This window comes from Cuculus canorus, chromosome 3 (genome assembly GCF_017976375.1).
Source record: "Cuculus canorus isolate bCucCan1 chromosome 3, bCucCan1.pri, whole genome shotgun sequence".
NCBI lineage: Eukaryota > Metazoa > Chordata > Aves > Cuculiformes > Cuculidae > Cuculus > Cuculus canorus.
The window spans coordinates 36,139,810-36,162,658 of NC_071403.1; the positions used below are offsets into that span (position 1 = coordinate 36,139,810).

A 22,849-nucleotide genomic window follows, 5' to 3' on the forward strand; every position below is an offset into this window, starting at 1 on the left:
ACTGAAAAGCAACAATTTGGAAGTGACAAGAGGAAATAAAACTGAAGGCCATAAATTAAACACTCTAAGAGGTGCTCTTGCCTGATATTTTAAGAAAATCAGAATTTATATGCATCTATTACTGAAAATCTGATAAATCCTCTGTAAATAGTTACAGAATTCTTCAGTAGACAGCTAGCTTTGTAAAGGAATTGTAAGATTTTCAACAAAAACAAGATTAAATACCCATATCAATAGATAACTAAAATACAAATAGCTAAATAGAATGCTTTTCACTAATAAACAGAGCTTAACAAGAATTAACAAGTTACTGTTGCCTGTTATGCTGTTAACTGTTACCATTATTTAAGACAATCAGAATCCATCGCAAGTATCTGTCATTACAGAATTAAACATACTTTGGCAAAAGAAAAATCCCTTCAGGTTGAAAAATAAATGCTTAAACTTCTGCTTCCTAGTAGGATGCTACTGTTCAGCAACAAAATACTTTTCCTATGAACAGAGCGCTTCCTTCCCCCCAAAAAAACCCTCTAACCTGGCAATAATACAATAGCACAGCATCTTAGTAGCCATCATCCCCTCATTAAAATGCCTGCGTGGAGCTAATTAACTTCCTCTTATTTAAAGGGATTTCAAATCTCACTAAACAGCTTCTTGACTCTTTCAAAGTGAGACTGATGAAGGAAGGGGTTACTGTGTTAGAAATTACAATGCATAGATCATATCTCAAGGTTAAACCCTTATTCTCTTGCTTTCTAATTAACCACCACCTTCTGTTAGTCTGTCTTATCTCAAGTTAGAGATTTTACTACAAGTTTTGCTACCTTCTACTGTTTATAGCTAAGCCGTTCAAAATGTACGTTTATTAACCCTGAGTATTTAAAGCAACAAGACGACGAGAGGACAGAAAAGCAATGCACAAAATTAGTTCTCCAACCTTAAAGACAATTGTGACAAACAAGCGTAAGTAAAACATTCTTCCAGTAACTGACTGATCAGAACTGCTGACAAATTTAACATAGTACTAAAACACTTTATTTGACCCCAAACTAAAGGGATGACGCAGTAACAAATGGCACAACCCAAAGTTTTCTGAAAGAAACGTAAAAATTAACACCAGCAATCTTTGTAAAGGTCTGAAGTTCATGTCAGTGCGCACTTGTGATACAACCTTCTAATATTCCTGCCCCAAACAGAAATAAGAACTGAAACACCCTATGGATTCCTGCAGTTTCCATCAAATTAACTGAAATCTCTGCACCTAATGTCCCAAATACCCAGTATCTTTGCAAGCTGTAACACACAGATAATGCAACTCCATTCTTTTGCAGGAAGCATTAAAAAAAACCAAAACAACACAACACTTCAACATGGCAAACGTGCTATATACAGACATTAATAAATTAATAATAGTACAGAAAAGAGGGAACAATGTCTTCTTTCACATTACAGGGACTGAACATTACACTACTTGTAGAGACTCGGGCAGCTGCTGAGACAGCCTTAGCAGCTCTTGTATTTGCAAGAGAAACCCTGTCAGTCGAAAGCAAAACAATCCCACCATTTAAGTGTGTCAACTAACTGCATACACATTATGCAGCCATATCTTGCAATCCCAAAATTGTAACCTGCATCCAAATTTCTGAAGGGAAAAAAAATCATTCCAACACTTAAAAAATTATTTAATACTTCCAATGGCAGAGTCAAACCAGACTTTGCAATGATCAATTACTTCTATCGGTCAAAACATCACAAAATAATTGCAGGAGGTCTGCCACAGCAAGGCAGGTGATAGTGATATTTTCAGATCCTGAAAAGAGCATCCAGAAGTGCAGGTACCCAGTGTTACCTGCCAAAAAGTAATGCCTTGTGGCTCTGCAATCAGCTCACCTAATTTTCTCCACCAGCTTTGACAGCCTTTAGAGCTGAAAAGTTATCCAGTGGCTCACAGATAGGCTGTCACCGGGGAGACATCCAACCCCCAAGTGCAAAACCTCAACGAATCCCTGGCAAATCTGCAGGAGGCCAGAAGAAAAAATAGGACTCGACCTCTTTGTTGCGGTCTCAATTTTAAACGAAGCAGCATAAAAGCCAAGGAACGCTTCCAGTCTCCGCCTAAACGGGATGCGAGCAAAACGGGGGAGGGAGAGTGGGAAAGCCCAAAAGCGAGGAAACGGATGACGTGGGCTAAGCTCAAAGCTTCCATCATCCGCTGCAAAAGGGCCAGCAAACCGAGACCCCCAGAATTGCCGTCGCGAAGCCCAAGGCCCCGTCGCTTTCTCCATGCAGGGGAGGAGGCTGCTCCCAGGCAGGGAATGGGAAGCAGCACGGCCCAGCCCAGCCCCATCGCGGCTTGTCCCCCCCCCCCGGCCCAGCCCATCCATTGCGTTTCCCGGCTGGGAAGCGCCTCCGCGGGATTGCACGAAGCTCTTTTGACCTTACCCGGTGCCTTGTAGCCTCGCAAGCCGAGCTGGGGGTGCAGACCGAGCTGGGGGTGTAAACTGAGCTCGGGGTGCAAACCGAGCTCGGGGTGCAACCCCCCCCACATGGTGCTGGGGTGGATAAAGGGTGTCGGAGGCACCGCGGTCCCGCTGCGGCGACTCGGAGCTGCTCGCTGTCCCGGCAGGGGTGGCCGCTACCCAAGCGAGGTTAGCGGTGAGCTGCGGGCTCGGCGAGGGCTGCTGCGTGCCCCGAAGGCTCCGCAGCCATGGCTGAAAGCGGTGGGACCTCGGCCGGAGACAAAACTTGCTGCTGTGCCGCCGCCTGCGGCCGCGGCGCTGGGAGCGGGGCGGGGACAGGGGCGGGCGCTGCTGCTGCGGCTCGGGTTCGAGCCGCTTGCATAACCCAGCCCACGGGGAGGGGGCGCAGGGCGAGCGGAGGATGCCGAAAATGACGGCGAATAAAACTCTCTAGGAGTCGTTTTGGAGTTTTAGAAAGCGAGCATCCTTTATCAAGCCTGGGCAACACGAGGCGGTGATCTGCATGCATCGCGTGCAGCCAGACAAGGGCTGGCGACAGCTCGTTGTTGCGGTCTAAATTACATGCATACATCTACATTTTCCCAGAAATCTCATGCGTATTCTATTATTTTCCAAGGTCTAACTTCAACGTTATTATGAAACTCCACAACAGTCAAAACTCTTGCTAATTCGGCTCCAGCTCTCTGCCTGACCTTGCCTTTGAGATAGGCAAGCACCGCCGACAGAGGTGATGGCAGAAGAAGAGGCATCTGCTCAGCACAGTTCATGCTACACGAAAGCCGTTATCATTTTCAAAGAATGAACAGTGCCTGGAAAAAATATCGTCTAAAAGAAAACATGCTATCAGAGGACGAAAAAGTGCTATCAGAAGGACATAGAATCATAGAATCATCGAATAGTTTGGGTTGGAGGGGACCTTAAAGATCATCCAGTTCCAACCCCCCTGCCATGGGCAGGGACACCTCCCACGGGCAGGGACACCTCCCACCAGATCAGGCTGCCCAAGGCCCATCCAACCTGGCCTGAACACCTCCAGGGATGGGGCATCCACAGCTTCCCTGGGCAACCTGTGCCAGTGTCTCACCACTCCCATAGTGAAGAAATTCTTCCTTATGTCTAGCCTAAATCTGCCCCTCTCCAGTTTATACCCATTGCCCCTAGCCCCATCACTACAAGCCTTTGTAAACAGTCCCTCCCCAGCTTTCCTGCAGCCCCTTCAGGTACTGGAAGGTCGCTATAAGGTCTCCTCAGAGCCTTTTTTTCTCCAGGCTGAACAACCCCAACTCTCAGCCTATTGGAGGTGCTCCAGCCCTCGGATCACCCTCGTAGCCTCCTCTGGACCCGTTCCAACAGCTCCATATCCTTCCTATGTTGACATGCTTAGGTCTGACTTTCAAAGAACGCAATTACTTAGATGAAACTTAACTCCACTTTAGCTGAAATCAAAATATTACACTTTTTGTACTCGTAAACCCTTCTCGTATCGCCGGGGCCGGGGCTGGGGGCGAGTCCTCCCAGCCCTCCCGGCAGTGCCCGGCCAGGCTTGGGTCCTGCAGAGGGGTTTGGGCTCTCCCCTTGGCTTCGGGCTTGGAAACTCACTGTTTCGCGTGTCTTGGGTCTGCCCGGATGGGAGCTGAGCTGCTGCCTCCCCGGGGATGGAGCAGGGGGAGCCCGGAGCGGCGGGGGCTGCGCTCAGGGAAACGGCTGAAAAGGGGGTGGGGGCCAGGGTTATGTAACGCCAAGGTGAAATGCCTTCTTCCAGAGTTACGGCGTTCGAAACACCCAAAGCTGGTACGTGCAGACTAGTAGAGTTTATAATAAAATCACGACTTTCCTGTTCTTTCTTGGTTTAGTAAGAAATAAGGGGGAAGAAAGAATAACCACACCATTCATTTGAACGATCAATTTGGCCACAAGATCCTCAGTATCATCCTGAAGTTTAAGCCACAGGACTGGAAGCGAAATGCTCCAGTCAGCAATAATTCAAACCCAGTAAGAGGCTCCCCCTCAGCTGCTTTGAGCCCGCTCCAAATACTTCGAGAGAGAATTCTGCGATAGCAGCCTTCACGCTCCTGCTGTTTGCAACCGCAGCCCAGAGGTCCCTGTTGTAAGTTACCTTCTGAACAACCATACCCTGATTGGCATTGTCAGACAAAAACATAACAACAAGGAGAAAATATTTGGACAGCCTCTAACTTCATTGTAACCACCCCAAAATTACAAAACTTACCACCAGAGAGATGAGAAAAGCAAGGCTGTAGACAGCGTTGCAGAATATGGTGGACGTGACAGCTTAGGGAGGTGAGGTGAAACAGGAGCAGCCCTGTATTCATGTGGAATCATTCACCATCGATAATAAAATCTGTGTTCAAATGCTTCCTGCTGACCCAATGCATTTTTAATTAGTAGCTGATGATCACAGAATAGCTTTTATCTCTTTGGAAAGTTATATGTTAGCACAAGTCATATTTTATTTATGCCTTGCTAGGTATTCATAATGTACTCAGTAAAAGAGAGGCCTCAGATGAACTGGCGTGAACACGTAGAATCATAGAATCATAGAACCATAGAATCATAGAATCCTTTGTGTTGGAAGGGACCTTATAGCTCATCCAGTTCCCCCTCCCCTGCCATGGGCAGGGACACCTCTGACGAGATCAGGCTGCCCAAAGCCTCATCCAACCTGGCTTTGAACATCTCCAGGGATGGGGCAGCCACAGCTTCCCTGGGCAACCTGTGCCAGTGACTACAGCTCATTTAACCTTACATGTGAATCACTGGTAAGTGGAAACAGCCTGCACCCCTGCATAATTATTGTGAAATATGATGCTCCAGACAATTAATAGACTCAAGTTCTTATTGTTTGAAAAGCCTTTTACCCACCTCTTTCCTCACGATCTTCGGACACAAACCTTACTCTCCTGGCAGAACCACCAAAGAAAAATAACAATAGTACATAACAGCATAAGCATTGGTAGTAGGCAGATGCTGTCTCAGTAACATCATTTGCAGCACATCTCACCCAAGGGTTCATGATCTACTTCCAGGGTGAGAAATCACATGTATTTTTCCTATTTTTCCCCCTGAGAAAAAACATAATGCTCTAAATGGAATTAAGCATAACCTCTGAAAGCAGATTTTTTTCTTTGATTAGAGACATCATTTGATTAGAAATGCATTCAGTATTTATTCTACACACTCGCTTTCACATTTAATAAAAGATTACTAAAAACCCAAAAGCTAAATAGTTAAACATTATTCAAAGAGAACGCGGACTATTTCCCCTATCTAATTAAGACATCAAGCATGTATGCATTCTATCAAAAAGCAACTATTTAATTTCTTCAAGCTCATATACATCGTAAATTACTTTGAAATTAAAATCACAAATTTTCAGTTACTGGGTTCCTCCACCCACAACTTTTTCAGTTGAACACTGTGTCCTAGCAAAGTCTAAACAGCCTTTAAGAGCCTTAAAGCAATTCCTCCTTTTCTTTTCAAAAAATAACTGCATATATTAAGAACCCAAGATATTAAACTGCATTGGGTGGCCCTATAATTAAGAACAGATTAGCTTACCTAATAAACTGAACCCCTGCTGATATGGGCAAGTTGGCCTACAAAAGACTGAAATATTCCATTAAAAGTACGTTGTGTGCACTGCACAGCATTAACAATGAACCATGTCACCTAATATCTGCAAAGTAGGCATGGTGAAATAACATGGTGTATACAATGTTTTTATTTTTGCCTTTTCTACAAGCAAACAAAAGTGCATGTGTTTCAACAAGGAACACATCGATTGTGAATTGAATCCGCTTTGCGCTGTGCTTTCAGTTAACAGTTTATAGCATGAGAGAGAATACAACCAAGCAGCTTGTTGTTACCATAACCATTTATTACTCATCTCCTGAAATTTCAGATTCCTCTTACTTTTCCATATTTCAGAATCAGATTTTCACCAGAGAAATTACTTACATCCTTGCTAGAAGACCCTTGGGAGTCAGTGACTTTACACAGTTCATTACGTCTGAGTGGGTCAAACACTTTTTTTTCTGTGCCATATGATTTTAAAACAAGTCTAAGAGATTTAAATCAGTTCTGTGTCATCAACTCTGACATCATAGGAAGAAGAACATATGTAGCGGGGTGGGATCCTGTGACATCTAACCAGTAACTTGTGAAGATAATCAGGAATTTCACAGGTGTGTTTTTCTCAAGGGGAAAATTTTGAGTTCTGTTATTCTACCTTCCATTTTCTGCATCCCTTCTCTCCCACAGGCAGTGGGGAAGAAGAGGAAACATGAATGGCTTGGAAGGGGATGGAGAGAAAAAACTACAGGCCACAGACAGGCTGCCTTCTTCTCTCAGCCTTTTGGGCTTGGCTCCTAACACATTTAAGAGCCAGACTGCTTGTACGGGAGCAGTGAGCCTCTTTCTCTAGCCCCCATGGGACTCACTCACATATCTCACTTCCTTTCGAGACATTTCATCTCAACAAAAAAAAAATTTTAAAAAAATTGTTTTTCCTACTCACATTGCATGACTTTTTTACAGTCTCTCCACGTCTTATTCTTAAGCCTGCTTAAACCACCTTCACTTTCTATGAACACAATACCTCACTTTAAGAGCATCCATCCTTTATTTTCCAGCAAGTCTAAAACACAAAGAGACAGCAAGCTCTAAATCTTGAGAGGACTCTAGATGATGTTTTACATCTAATATGATGCTGAAACATCTAATGCAGGTCGTAATTGAGACCTGCTGCAGTCCAGAGGCTTTTTTTGTAATGATTAGTAAAAAATGCTTGATAGTATTCTCTGATATTCTTCAGAGAGAAAGACTAGCAAAATGAAGGCAATGAAGGCATGAGATAGCTGTGCTACCAGTCATCAGACCAGGCGAGAACAATTCAGTTTCAAAATGGCTATACCAAAACCCTTTCAATTTTGGATTCTCAAAATACTGATCTTTTCATATTTACTTTTCTGTGCCGAAACTTATGCTGAAGCCTAAGAAGCCTTGGCAGTGCTGCAGTTCAGGTTTTTGATCTGACTGCCACTGGTGATTCTTGAGTTTTTAGAGCTAACTTTTTACTTCAAGGCAGTCTTGTTTGACTCCACGTTACACACAGAGTACAGGAGGATTAAGTATTGGATGATGCTACTATACAATAATTTGCAGATTTTTTAAGCTGCTTTATGTAGGTTTAACTGTACCTCAGATGTGAAGTAACTGCCATATTAAAAGCTCAAAACAGCATTTAGCCTGACCTGTTTGAAACAGACTGGCTTTAAAGGTTACTCAAAAGGCATTCCCCTTGTGTTCAGTCACTGAAAAAACGGATCAGACTGTGCAGTGAGGTTCCCTGCTCCATCTCCACTTTGGCATAGAAAGGAATAAATTCTGTTTTCCTTTCACAGCTAACATCCCTGCTGAATTCTATAACTTTTGAGAAACGCAGAATTTAAAGCTACAGATCACCATATACAGGAAGGCCAAATAAACTAGAGCACAACTAGCCAGCCAGGCAACTTTGTGTAAATACTTGGAATTTTCTTCTAGATGGCCATCATTATCTTCTTATAGCCTGAAATATGCAGTTTGTTTAATCCAAGTCAATCTACAAACATTACCAGTCAGAAAACTATCTGGTCACTTGTGTTTGAGCTACACAGTATTATTGCAAAGGGATGATATTTCCAGAAAGCCAAGGGAATTACGCCAATGCTCAGTTTGGTCAGCTCAGTACTGTCATATGCCCATATATAAAAGTAGGATGGAAAAACTTATTTCATGCTTTAAATATTATTACAAATAACTTAATGAATCCCCTTGTCCCAGTTTTCCTCCACTGACTTTTATTCTACAAAAATCTCTGACATTGATTCTACCATAACTCATTACTATGTTCTATGAAATATATCAGTATAATACTACTTTGTTTTCTCTAAGCAGTGAGAGGTTCATGCCTGAAATGACTTGGCATTCTATGCTGGCAGAATAAAATCCAGTTTAAAAGGACACTTTTAGACTCACCCAGCACAATCCTTGTGGATGACTCAGAAGCAGCCCGCTGCCTGTATTCAATGCATGAGGGCCAGCAGCCATCCGTGGTGGCACTGCTGAGAACTTCCCAGTGTGCAGGACAGGCAGCCTTATAAAACACTCTCTGGTTTTATTATGCCTGAGACTGCAAAGAACAATTTGCTCATATCTTGTGCTCCATGTCTTTCAGGCTTTATAATAACATTCTCACGTCAAACTGATATACAAGCATAGTAGCATACACTTTATTAGACAAACATAATTCACCAGAAAGGTGAAAAATGCCTGAAATGTAAAAAGGAGTTTGTATTAACTTGTGGTGACCACAGTGCCCATAAGACTAGTTTCACAGGACCTCAGGGTTAGTATATGACATAAGTATGAATCCACCAGAGTGTCCTTAGACTGTTTGGCTTTTGACTTAATATTAACACAGATGAGAGTGTTTATTAAAAGTAACTTTGTCATTCTGTCTTGGCTCTAAGATTGTTATCTAGTTTTTCACTCTTAATTCATTGCTTGAATGACCAGACTGATACAGGAGGCTTTTTAGTAAACATGCAACCTGATATTTGGTCACACAGAAAACAATAAGAAATTGATCTTCAGAGTGAGCATGTAACTTTAAATGTAAATAAATGAAAGGAGCATAAAAGTTTAAGTATTGCTGCTTACATTTTCAGGGACTGTCCCACTAATTTAGGCATCCCATCTTTTGAGCCATGCATCAAATATCAATCCACAACATGGGAACATCCTTTTAGCTTCTGAAGGAAGACCGATTGCCATCTGTTCACAAGGTAAGTAGCCTGAACCATCTAAACAAAATGCATTAATGGGAAAAGATAAATAGCCTGTTATCTAAAAGTTCAGAACCAGCTACGTCCTTACAAAACAATGTCATTTATAAGCTCCCAATGTGTATATTACAAAGAGTAAAAAAAAATATTGAAACAGAAGATGACAAGCATTGCAGGAAGCTAAAACGGGAAGCAACTAATAGGCGTGAAGAAAGGGCAAGAGACAGTCATACACAAGACTCGTCCCGTCTGCAAACTCCTCCAGTGAATGCTCTCTGAAGTCAGTTCATTCATGGAAGTCCTTGCTATGAAGACACCACTGAGCTTACATTACGTGAGCCTTTCATGACGTTGGCCCCCCTGGAATGTCCCAGCAGTCAAAATAACAAGATCTTTACTTAGCACAGCTACTGCAGTTAAAAGATAGAACAGAAAAATGAGAATGAAATGAAAGCAGACAGCTGTAATATAGCATCTTCAAATACATGTAAATATTTGAAGATAATTGCTGCAATGATAAGCTCACAAAAGTTGCATTAAAAACACAAGAAAACCATGTATTTTGCACTGTATTAAGGGTAGAACTCAAGAACTAATTTTAAAAATTATAAATTGAATCACATTTGCTGCATTGATATGTTACTGCTTTCAGATATTACCAATATGCGAGAACATGTAAGTTTAAAGCATAAAAATGTGACCTCTGAAAATTGACTCTAATAAACTTCTAAAGTAATCTGAAAGATCTAAAACCTTAGACGTATGTAACAAACTCTAAAAGGAGAACATAATCGAACAATAATATCTACTCAGTGCTATATCCTTAGTTTATATATTTCAATTTAAGTAAACCAGTCTCCTTTGCACAGACAGAAGAAAACTTAGCTGTGTAAAAGAGAAACTACCAATCATTTTACTTGTGTCTGTATTCAGTATTTACTGCTTTGTGCTTTAATTGCTGAAACTGCCTCCACAGAATCATTAAAAAATCACTAGGAGAAAATGGGGGCTTTTTTTCATCATGTCGTCATGAGCCACATTGAATGTTTAGAATAAAGTTTCATGTTGCAGGATTTTGCATCAGTTCTGAAGCACAAAAAAGTTCCAAAATTCAGATGAATTATCAACATTTTGTTTCCCTCAGATAGCCCCTTTAAAGCTCACCATCACAAACAAAACACAAGCTATTGCAAATTAAAATTTGAATGAACATAGATGAAAATGTTGGAAGTCTAGTTCCTTTAAAAAAAAAAGTGGATAAATTAGTAAATACAGTAAGTTTCATTGGGCTAGCAAGTCACCTTGTGAGCCAAGTTGGATGAAACATATCCAACTATCTAGTTTGAGAGGCTGTGAATTGTGTTTCCTCATCTAACGAAGGCCCTAATTTTCCCTCACTGGGCTTTTTAGCATAATCTTGCATTTTATTTTCAAATATAGTTTTACATGAAGTATACATATAGGTACTCAAACTGGACCATATGATAAGAGACCAGGTTGCTGAAGACTTGCTATTTAAAACACCAGTGAACATCCATTGAAATGGACTTTCTTGCGGAGTCCTGATAAACTATATTCGCAGCTAACAAGGCTTCCCTGCAGAAATCCATTTTGTTATCCCAAATAGTGACAACAATACAGAGTTTTAATTACACTGGACCTAAGACACTTCAAACATTTCTACAACACACAACATGGCACACATAAAGCCTACAGTCCCTGCCTGATGGTATTTTCATATACAGACCAGGATAATAAGGACTTACAAGCTCCCTGATGCACTGTAGTCAGATTTACACCATCACCCCCCCCAAAAAAGGGCGGATGTGAGAGTTATTAGTTCAGTGCAGAAGAGGGCAAGGTCTTGGGGTCCCTGAGGCTGTGGTCTGCAGGCAAGCACTGCACGATGTACTTTCAGGGTCTCTAAACCTCCAAAGACTTGAAAAGTAATTCATTGATGGACTGGACCTCAGCACTGACTCCAATGATTACATACAGGACGAATAAGCACATTAGGACCATAGAAGAAATTAGTTGTGCAACTCAATCACAGTTTACCATCAAAGAAGACCACATTTTTGAAGGAAGCTGGGGTCAGGTTTTCCCAAGCCCTTGTCTTCCCATATGGTGAGGTCTTTGCAAAATCGCCTGAGTGGGACTGTTTGGCAAAGAACAGAAAGCCAAATTTCTGAATGTGCTCTTCCCCCACCCACTCTCATCAGCTCTATTTTTAAGTACAAAGCTAGCTCCATATAATTTCCCGAGATTTGACAGTCAGTCTCATGGTTACAGATTTAACAGAAGAGTGGCAGACTTGGCTGTGCTTATTTGTTGGCACAGAAGAGAGAGAGACCCATCCCTGTAAACAAGTCATGGTGTTGGGAAGTAGTATTTGCTAGATGAGAGATGATCACGATGCAAGTCTGCCCCTGTTCAGTACACATGACACAAATCCTTTCATCATATTTCAGCTTTGATGCAGACACTGCCAACAGCTTCTGTCCTGTTCAGCTACTGCAAATGAGTAGGTGACTCATTTAGTGGGTTTCCAGTATTTGTAGAAGTAACTGGCAAATGTATTATAAGAGTTATTTGTGATAATACACGTGTGTGTAGGCTTTCGAAGAGATGGTGTAAAATACCTGTCCACCCGGGCTCTCATGTTATATAGCCTCTCCTCAAAAATCTTTCCATTTTATATCCCCTTTCACTTTCACACATCACTTCCAAACTGGTGGGAGTGAGTACAGTTGTGATCATCTCAAAGACAATGAAAACTGACTGCACAACAACCCACCATGGAGTTGGAGAGGGAGTTCGGGTCTCTAGTTTTAATGCTTCCCTGTTAGACAATGCTAAACGTACTCACTACCCATAGAATTGTTCTTCCATAGCTTAGTAAGCTGAGCTTTGTTAAAAATTATTGTAACAGTGATGTCATTATTAATACTAGCTTCAAGTTAAATACCTTCAAAATGCACAGGGAGAATCCAAACAGTTCAATTACTTCTATGCTGCGTGTAGCTATTTGGAAAAGTGACAAAGAATGGACAAACTTTAAAATAAATGCACTTTTTAGAAAATTCCTGTTTTCATAATACATTTAAATACTATTTTATAAACACTTTAATACTACGTAGCAGGCTAATAAAGAAAGATTAGTTGTACTAGGAAAGAGGTTTTTATTAAAGACAGTTTTAATATTTCAAATACCACACGTTTTTCTTGCAGGCAGAGTATCAGCTTGCCTGGTGAAAACTGTTTTCCCTTGGAAAGAAGAGATGAGTGTAGGATATACCCAAGAAAACACAGTTCCTTGTCGCTGACCTAAGCAGAAATATTGACTTATGTCTCTGAAAGGAGTTCTTTATTACAGCAGGGTAAGTTATTCAGCAGCTATACAAATGGTTGGGGTTTTTTGTGGATTGGTTTTTTTTTGCCCCAAAAAAGGGGAAAGGAAGTTGAAATTAACTGTGAGCTCATAACAGATTTTGGACCCTTAGCAGATGGTAATGAGAGAGTCATGGGTAATATAGCAAAGAGGATGATTTTTCTACATCTGCGGAATAGGAATGATGGGAATTAAGAAGACAATTCTGAAATAGCATTAGCTTCCAGACCACAATTAAAGCATAGTTAGCTTTTCAGAAATAAGAAACAGGCTCCTGGTAGGAGGCCCTGAATTTTCATTTGCCTCTTTAACAGCATGAAGTACACTATCAGTGCTCACTAAATAGCAACAGTCAAATCTAATTTTCCCATAGCTAGATAGAAACGTGTATGTGTACTATGCTTTTTCAGAAATGTGTCAGTATCAGCTTCTAGATTTTTCATGTTCTCCTTAAAACCTCTTCAGTTCTGAAACTGTTCAAGCTTTCTTTGATGTAAAAGTTTTACACAGACAAATATGTAGATTGATGAGCCTTCTTTTCTTGCTTGCTTTCATACAGTCAGCGTTGAAATCCATCTTGGGAGCCCAGTCCTGTTCCAAATTAAGTTGATGAGTGATTTGCTAAGCTTATATAGGTTCAAAAGAACCATCAGCAAGATATACTTTTAGATCATGTGATCTCTTCATACAAAGTGTTTCAGAAAGCAGGAAATAAAACATAAAAGTTATCTGCCCTCTCTATAAGAATGTAGGGACTTTCAGAAAGAGAATAAAAAAAAACCCAGAATGAGAGAAAGAATGAGAAAGAGAGAAGGAAAGACTGAAACAGATCAAGAGAAGAGAGAGAGAAAGAAGGCAAACAAATGAGAAACAAAGAAGCAGAGGGACTTAGAAAGTGAAAGAAAAAAGGTAGAGAAGGAAAAAATGAAAGAAAAAGAGGGACAGAATGAAAGGAAGACAAAGTTAAAGAAAGAAGGAAAGACAAAGAGGGAAGGAAGTAAGGAAGGAAAGAAGGAAAGAGGGAAAGGGAAGGAAGGAAGCAAGAAAGAGAGAGAAAGAGAAAGAAGAAAGCTCTAATAAGATGCCATTTTGGAGAGACGATTTGTTCATCTTGGAGAGGGAAATTTGGAGAGTAGCATTATACTGATTCTTCTTTAGAATAAACTATAAAATCCATATGCAGCTAAATCATATACGTGTAACTGTAAGCAAAAGTGGCCTGGAGACCACACTAACCAGCAAACTGCAGAGCCTCCGGAAGGCTCAGCTGTTCCCATCCTTCAGAACACATCCTGGCTCACTGCTTTGCAGTTTGCTTACAAGCTGAGGTCTTTCTTGTCACAGTAAACAGACAAAGAGAAATTCAAACCAAGCAGATGACTCTACTCACTGGCTATACATAGGGGTTTCTAAGAAAAAGGGAAAACAATCCCAGCTAGTCTGAAAGCAAAAGGGCATTACTTTAAGTCAATATTTCCCTCCCCCAGTTTGCATTGTCCTTCACCTTCCTTGTATATGGATCATTGTTAAATGAGAGAAAGGTACAATAGAAAGTCACATGTAATGGACATATTTCCTTCTGGGCATTAATATAATCAATCAAGCAGCTACTTTAGTTACCTTGTTCATAAGCTGCTGTTTCCATTAGGAAGCCACTTCCAGGAGTTTGCAATTCCACTTACAGAGACCCCCTCCACAGCAAAACAGGGTTCAAGCACAATTATATATTTCCAAGTGGCAAGACACTACCATACATTAGCATCTTCCTTCTCGATATCTAGGTGCTACAAGTGAAAGTCTCTGTACGCTTCTACCTGGCTTAATTAACTGATCACATCAATAATCTCAGCTAAAACAATTCTCAGGAGAAGGGTAGGAGGGGGCTGCTTTAGCAGAACTGGATGAAGCTTTTCACTTAGCTAGTATGCAAACAAGATCCAAGAAGAAAGGATGAGGGACTTTGGCTCAGCACCTTCCTGAAGGAGAAGGAATTTGAATTTTTGGAGAATAGAAGCAGGATTATGAATAAAGCCTGATACATCCCAATGCTGCAGCAACTGCATCTAGAAAAGTTGAGACGCTGCTTTTGGGAGAGTTGCTCAGGTCACTGTAGAGAAAGAGCACCACTGTAAATCTGTGATCAGAATCTGTATTTAAACTCAAATCTTTCTCACAACCTCACAAAGTACTTTAGATTTAGAGTCAGTTTGTAACAAGCCTAAATTATCTTGAAGAGGAAATATCATTAACATTTGCTGCATTGTCTTAGTTTTTTTTTTTTCCGGTGACTGAATGTCAGCTGAGTCGTAAAAGATGATTTTTTCCCTACCTCTTCTTTTTAGTGGTGGCACTACACAGATCAGTATCCCCATCTCTCTAGTGTATTCACCAGTACAAGGGAACTCACGTTTCTGTGCTTCAGCTGGAAGACTGTGGAGAACAAAGTTTTCCATGGTAATCCAGTCAAAATTACACGCCCCCATTTCTAAATGTATGGTGCAACGCTGAAAGCACTGAACAAATGCTTAATAACATTTATGGTTTAAACACATTAAAAACAAAGATCCTAATGCATTTTACAAGAATAAACTACACTTCACAACCATCTTGGTGGAATTTTACTGTGTCCATTACAATGATTTTCCAGCCACAGATTATTTTTAGTTCAAGTTTCAAATAGGTAAACTAAGGCATAGACAGAGGCTGAGCAAGTATCCAAATAGTTTAGTCAATTAGTTTGAATTCTGTTTTATTTTTTCACAATTTAAGACACGATATAGTGAAGCTATGATGGTTTGTTCATAATGTCCTATAGATGAACAGACTCCCACATGTTTATTCAGCACAGAGCTGGCTTACTGCAGTAGACTAGCACATATTAGCAAACTGAAAAGGAATGCAGCAGCCCATCTCCTATAAACACCACTTGGCTATTTAAGCCTACACTGCACTAGAAATAGATTTATATCTCACAAACACCACCAAATGTCAGAGCATATCACTGATTCATTGCACGCTATATTATTTTTCAAATCAGTTTTTATGTGTCCCTTACTATATAAAGCTGGAGAAATATATGTGCAAAACACTTCTGCACTGAGGAATTATACTACTTTTAAATCAATTTACAGACTGTGCAGTGAAGGTCAAATTATAAGGCAAAAGATGCAGATTTTGATTTGGGTCTTGTTCCTGGTTCAGTGACTGACCTCAAACACATTCCCTAGTGTTTGTTTTTAATACTGCCGTGCACTAAGACTTTGCTGGCTCTGCTTTCATTTGTCCTATGCTCTCCTTTGTTGCTGTCCCTCACTTCTCTGCTTGCTTAAACATAACCTCTGGAATACTGTCTGCTCCAAGCTGGATAAGGACAAATGGCCCCAGTATCTCCTAACCCTCACCCCGCCACTGTTCACTCAGGTGAAGACCATGTGTGGTCAGGTCTGTAGTCTGCAAACCTTCCTTCTTTTGGTCAAGTAAGGACCATAATCAGTTTTAGTGCCTAGACATGTAAAGAGGGCTCAAGTTAAAAAAAAAAAGTAACAATTGATGCAGGTAGACAATGTGCCTGTCAATCTATTTTGAGTTGTTGTTATGAAACATATTTTAGACTGTACAGTTTTGCACAGAGAGGATCTGCTCTGATCTTTTATGCCTCCTCCTGTAGTTAAGCTAGGTTTTCACACTGACAACAGAACTATTGTGTGCGTGACATTTAATGCTGGAAGTGGATGCTGTGTCTTGGCAATGAGTGGAAAATCTAAGCAGTAGCAGTGAAAAGATATCTTTGCAGTGTTCTTGGTCTCTTGTTAGTCATTCAACGTAGAGAAATTCAGCACAGAGGAAACACGCTGGGTGAATGTCAGTGTTCCCAGCTCTGACTGAAGAAAAAAAAGCCCTGATAAAAAACAGAGTAAAGGCAAAGAGCGCAACAGCCTCCAGATTTTCAGTGCACACCAGTGAAAACCTTCCTGATAGCAAAGTCCCAGCAACCCAGGTGGGGTTCATTTGGAAAACACAGTTTTATGCATAGAAGACTAAGTTGGGATGTTTGTTTTCAGGTTGTGTGGGAAAATCTTATTCCTCTGAGGGATTTGTATTTAGATGAAGCTTTGTAGCCTGCAGAAAGATGACAGTCAACTGGCTAGAAAGTAGAGCATTATTTAGACAAGAAATTCCCCAGCTTTTTATCATGTCACTTGTAAATGGTGTCCGTGACCTGTGTCTGACTGGGTCCCAAGGAGCCAACACAGGCTCTTTGTGCAGACACAACTCTAAGGTGTTGCATTCAATTACTATTTCACCAGGTTTTATATCACTTTACAGACTTCACCAGAAGATGTTTTTCTCTCCAACTTAATCGGTGTCCTCTCTAGAGCGACAGCAAAACCTTTCCCAGCTGAAGCATCATTCACCCTTCTAAAAAGTAATTCACAGACCACTTCATATCCCAAATACCGTGTGTGTGCCCAGCCACTGTGTGCACAGCCTGGCACCACAAGGGGACAGGAGCTAACCCCAAACTCTGCCTGCCACTGACTCCCTCATGATATAACAAGTATGTAGGGCTCCACAGCACTTTTCCTTGCACTGGCTTTACAGGTAAAGATCTGAGGATATACAGAACATGAATAAGCCGTAGAAAAGAAGTAATTTAAAACTAACCAGGCTTACTCACAAAAAGCACATGATATATTTGGTTTCTAATCTAGAATTCACCCATCTTTCAAGTCAGAGGCCAAATAAAAAGAGATTGGCCAAGGCACAAGACAGCTGTAATCTCCCTTCTCCAAGATATGCAGTGAGGATGACACTCTTCTGACTGATGTATTGTGTAATGACCTATTGCCTGTAATTCTTCACACAATTAGAATGAAAGCTGCTGCATAAAATACATATTCAGTATTTATGCTCTATGTTTTCTTATTTTCTTTATATATACATATTGAAAAATAAGGAATGTGATCAGCCAGCTGTGGTGGCACTCAAAGTTTTGCTCTTTTTGCAGGACCATCCACTATAACTATTACTTACAGCATCTGTGTTTAATTTTATTCTTGCTGGCAATGTAGATAAAAAAGAATTCACATTTTAACTGTTCTTAGATGCTAAAAATACAATTATTTGGCTATAGAAAAATCATCTGACAACATATCTAAAATCTTTCCTGCATGATTTCAAAAAATCAGGGAAGAGGTGGGAGGGCTTTAGTGAAACTTTTGCAGTTCTTAAAGAAGACTGAACTTAAGCAGAGGCTATCGAGGATTTGATTTCCAGAAATAACTACTGTATTTCTTTTAGGAAAGAGAAAAATCTTCTATCTTTTTTTTCATATCATTATTACAGTTTATCATTACACATGAGCTTTTTGTCATACTAAATTTTTCTGGTAAATCATGATTAATGGCTTTGGCTTCTAATGAAATATAGTTGTTTAATACATTTTTTTCATTACATTTTTAGTGAATAGATTCTAGTAGTCACTGAATAGTGTATTTACTAAACAATGGTATTTTAAAATAAGCACAACAACGCTACTGCACACAAATGTTTCTGTGAGAGAGATGAGGCTGCAGTAATTTGGCATCAGAGCACCAGAGTGTGAGGCACTTGACAAGTTTTTATATTGGACAAGCAAGAATATGTAATTTTCTGGAAGAAATAACTTCGAATAAATAAAGTAAAATATATACACAAGCCAAAACTAATCAAGGTGATTCCTTCATGAAGCACATTCACAACTGTGCTAGCATACTAAAAAAACCACAAAAGATGCACATGAACATAAAAACAGACAAATGCATTTACAAATCAGGTTCCAGGTCACTGAAAGAAGATGTTGCCACTGACATATAGTCACTGGTCTATAAAGAGAGATGTATATAATCTCAGTCTGATTTCCAGCAGACAGATGGCATTATTTTGCAAAATCCATTCAATCACAAGACCTTACGTCAACATTGCCATGTCTGTAAGGTAACACCTACTTAATAGGTAACAGATTCCAGACTTGATGTTTTCTTACCCCTAGAAATCTCCAAAGGGCACACAGGAATATTAATGGGAAATCAGCATCGCTGCCTTTTTAGGCACCATTCGCTTAGTTATCCGTCAAGTGCATGAATAGGCAAATGCAGTGCAGCTCCCCAGGACACTACAGAGTGGGAGAGAGATCCATCAGATAAAATTACATCAGCTGATCAGCAGAGCATAAATAATAGAGCCAGGAGGGCCCTGTTTACCTTCATTTATACCATCATTGTGCCATTTGATGGAAAACAGCTGCTCTGGTCATGTTCTTCACGCTACATCCACCCCTGCCAGCAGAACATGCAGACAAAGCCCAAGTTTCTGGTGGTCTTACAATCTACTTTGTTTTCAGTAAATTTCATATACTATGTAGATTGACATTTTTGTAAATAAAAAAAATAAAAAGAAATCACTATCAACAGATTTCTCACTTGGACATTTACATGAAATGTAAACTGATTTCCACAAGCTACATCAGTACTGCTGGTAGTAAAGTAAGATCTTCTCAAATATATCTGCCCATTTCACTATCTGAAAGCATCTCTAATGACACTCCATCTCTAGTTATTCAGAAACTTCTCACCAAATATAAATTCTTCTGTCTTTCTTTACCAGAGGAATCACTGCATACATCCCAAATCAACACAGCACTGGGTTATTCACAATGATGGGTTATCAAGTAACTGATAGAAAGCATTGCATGGATAAGACTAGACTAAGCTCAGAGAAGAGAGGTACGCATGTCCCTCCCCCATTCCTAGACTGATATTACTGATGTTTAGCATCAGTGGGATAACATACTTTTTTCCTGAAGGAAATAACGCAAGATAGTTTAGATGTGGCCTTGGTCTCAATTGAGATAGGCAGGTCCCTGGGTCTCCAAACAGATAACCTGTTCCCTCAGCTCCCTAGCGTCCCAGGAATCCTGGTAAAGTCCCCAGCCGTGCTGATTCACTGCACGCAGGCCTTCCCAGGTTCTTTGGGGGAAACAGTTCCCTCCTGTCCTGCCTAGGGACCCCTGGACCTGGGATGACCCAGCAGCACACTTTGCTGGCAGGCAGTGAGCTACATCAGATGTGCAGACACTTCTGAGCCAGGCTGGCTCCCCGCTTGCTTCTTCGCTGAACTCACAAGCAAAATGGACATCTTGCCGTGGAAATTCTCTGTTTCAGTGCATCAAGCAGTCTTCTGCTGTAGAGTCCTGCCAGAAAGCACACAAGCACTGCTTCTGCCACCTGGCAGAGAGCCGCTGTGAAGCAGCAAGATGTCCAGCCAAAAGAGGTACAAGCTTTACCCTCAGAGCAGCAGGCTTTTTGATGAGAGCCATATATCCTCCTAAGCCAGGAAATGCCCAGGAACACTGTCCTTTCCTCCTGAGACAGCACAGCTGCACCTTGTCTGCCAAACCAGATGCTCAAAAGTGATTATCACACTAAATCTTCCCAGGAGGAAGGGCATTTTTTTATTTACAGAGAGGTAGCAAAACATACCAAACAGAAGAGATTTTATACAAACACATTTATGATTATTTTTCTAGAGCACTCGCAAAAGCTGATGTACTTGGCAATCAGTCCTTTTTATTGTTCCACTCTCTACCTTTAAATAACAATCCTAAATTAATTAGCTGTTTTGTTTTATCTGTGTGTTCCATGATGCTTCTACAGGAAAAATGACCACAGGTATCTGCACCTCCCATATTTGCACAGTGTAAAAAAACATAATTGAAAAGAAACAGGAAAACCCACCCCCTGGAATTTTGCACATCCTAATGCACCCCCCAAATTAAGAGCACTGAACATAACTTTCCTGCCCATCTACAAAAAACCACACAGAAATTCCAGGAAAGATGTATTGTTGTAGATGGGCTACATCTACATTCCCCAATAGCTTTCTGGTTTTCTTTCCCCTCTTCTCTGTTTTATATAATTCCTCTTAGTACTGAAACAACTTTAGGCTTAGGATCTAAATCCAGGGACTTCTGTGAAAGTTTTGACCCAGAGCTGCATAAAAACCTTGTGAATCCAACTGTGATTTCTATTCTGTTACTTCTGTGGTTTGATTTTTTTCCTTTATTCAAGTCACACATTTATATTTTATGAGCATTTATACAGAAGTGCAGGATTTGTTTTATACGTTCAAACATTTCACTCTCAGCTGCTTCAGAAAATGGATGGACCACTCGTGCTGGAAGTCTTCTACTCCTGCCCTCTTTGCTTCCCCAGCATCACTGGTGGCATGTTTATATCCTGAAGAAAAGGGTTCTACTGATTCCTAGGTGTAATCTGAGATGGTGAAAGTGCTGTATTATTTAAGTGCCAAAACCCAAACCCAGCAAACCCAGAGATCTAACGTAGCTCAAAAGAAACTTAATAAACCAGGTTCCTATGGAGAGCTTCATCTCCAAAGGACTTACAGCTTTGCCTGCAGGTCACAAAAAACATATAATGGATCAAGAAGCTAAGCACAACTACAAAGACATCAAGGCTGTACTTTTAAATCCTATTCTAAAATGTGCTACGTGCAAAACTAGTACCTGTAATTCTGACATAAAGTATTGGCTAGTTTATAGCGTTTTAGGAACATTTTGTATATTAAACAATGTTAAACTTTTCACTTTTTGCTTTATAGCTATCGTTTTATGATTCTTTTCTGTCTTTTTTTTAAAATTATTCTGTGCAAGCTGCAGACAAAGGTATAATATTTACACAATGGAAATAAAGCACAGTTAAAATCACGGAGCCATATTCTGCACACATTTACTCTGCTGTACATCCCAAGTAACTCTGCTAACCTCAATAGATTTAAACTGGATTTATAATGAAACACAGAAATTGTCCTGGACTTCTACTGATTAAGCTTCAAAGTCATTTACTTACGACCTTTTCTGAGCACAAAGACGTTTTAGATAGTGTTACATAAATGTCTTGTTAGCTACAATACATGGCTTCAGTTAAAAATCAATAATGGCAACAATTACAGTTTCTGCTTCTTTAATCTTCTTTAATATTGCTGGAACCAAAAAAGGGATTTGGTTTTTTGAAATCTCTACAATATTATCTTCATTTCTGATCCTGTTCTCTTTTTCGAAGAATCACAAAAAGTACATCTAGAAGAACCTTACTGGGTGACATAGATCATCTCCCTGCAAAATAACATTGTTTTTCTTTATTTATTATTTTCTCCAACATCCTCTGAAATGACCCAAACAACACAGCTTCTAGCTTTTCTCAGGAAACTAGTCTACATTCTTGCCATGACATCAGGCAGAGTGAGTACGCTGACCTTGGGTTTGTGAAATAACAGCCTAGTCCAGAGTAGTATTTGACATGCTTAACAAAAAGTAGGAATGGAATAAAAAAAACCCCAAATCTTCAACCAAGACCAGGCCTTTCATGTGTACCTGAGACAATACCACCAAACACCCCAGAAATGTTATTGCTTTGGACTACCTCAAATGTTTTCCTTCTGGAAAGCACTCTATAGCCTCAGTCATGGAGCAATGCAACCCTCTCACAGCTTCACTTGGAAGTTAGCACCCAATACAACATTCCTGATATGAAAGATGGCTCCTGGAGCCTGGCTTATTTTTAACTCTGTGCCTGCACAACTCGTTCATGGCTAGGACCAGTTCAGATGCAGAGGTTTGCAGTACGAGTGTAATTGCACAGATGTGATGCATTCAAACAGAGGTTGAAAAACATAGCACAGTGTTTGCAACAAGGATACAAAGAGTAGAGACAAGGAAGAACATGAATTCATACGTGTAAACACATAGGGTACATTCTGATTACCTTGTTCTCTTTCTTATCAGTTATCAGTAGTAATTTTCTAATCTGCATGGAACAAAAAAAGTCCTTATGTCTACATTGGAAAGGAATTACTACCTGTGTTATGCCTCCAGTCATTCCATTAATCAAGCTCAACTCACCAGAGTAACAGCAACAGAGCTCTTTCATCAAGAGAATAATTTGTTTCTAAAAAAAGCAAATACCAGAGCAATAGTAAGGGTAAGAATCTTGGTATTTTTGCAGGACAGCTATACTTCTACATCTTTAAAAAGAGCAATATGTTTTATGGCACTCATTCGCAATCTGCTGCAC

The 22,849-nt window shown here is 40.3% G+C and overlaps 1 protein-coding gene across 4 annotated transcripts in view; it reads right to left on the reverse strand.

The window, feature by feature from the left end:
* CEP85L (centrosomal protein 85 like) overlaps positions 1–22,849 on the reverse strand; it is a 142,033-nt gene that overhangs the window by 109,810 nt on the left and 9,374 nt on the right. For 2 of the 4 annotated variants that reach the window (XM_054061508.1, XM_054061507.1), the window contains exon 1: positions 2,443–2,778. The exons of 1 other annotated variant lie outside the window; for it this stretch is intronic. In XM_054061508.1, coding sequence (XP_053917483.1) covers positions 2,443–2,548 — 106 coding nt within the window. In that variant the 5' untranslated portion in view covers positions 2,549–2,778. Of the gene's footprint in view, positions 1–2,049; positions 2,206–2,442; positions 2,779–22,849 lie in introns of those variants that run through there. One more of the 4 variants, XM_054061509.1, reaches the window with a different exon arrangement.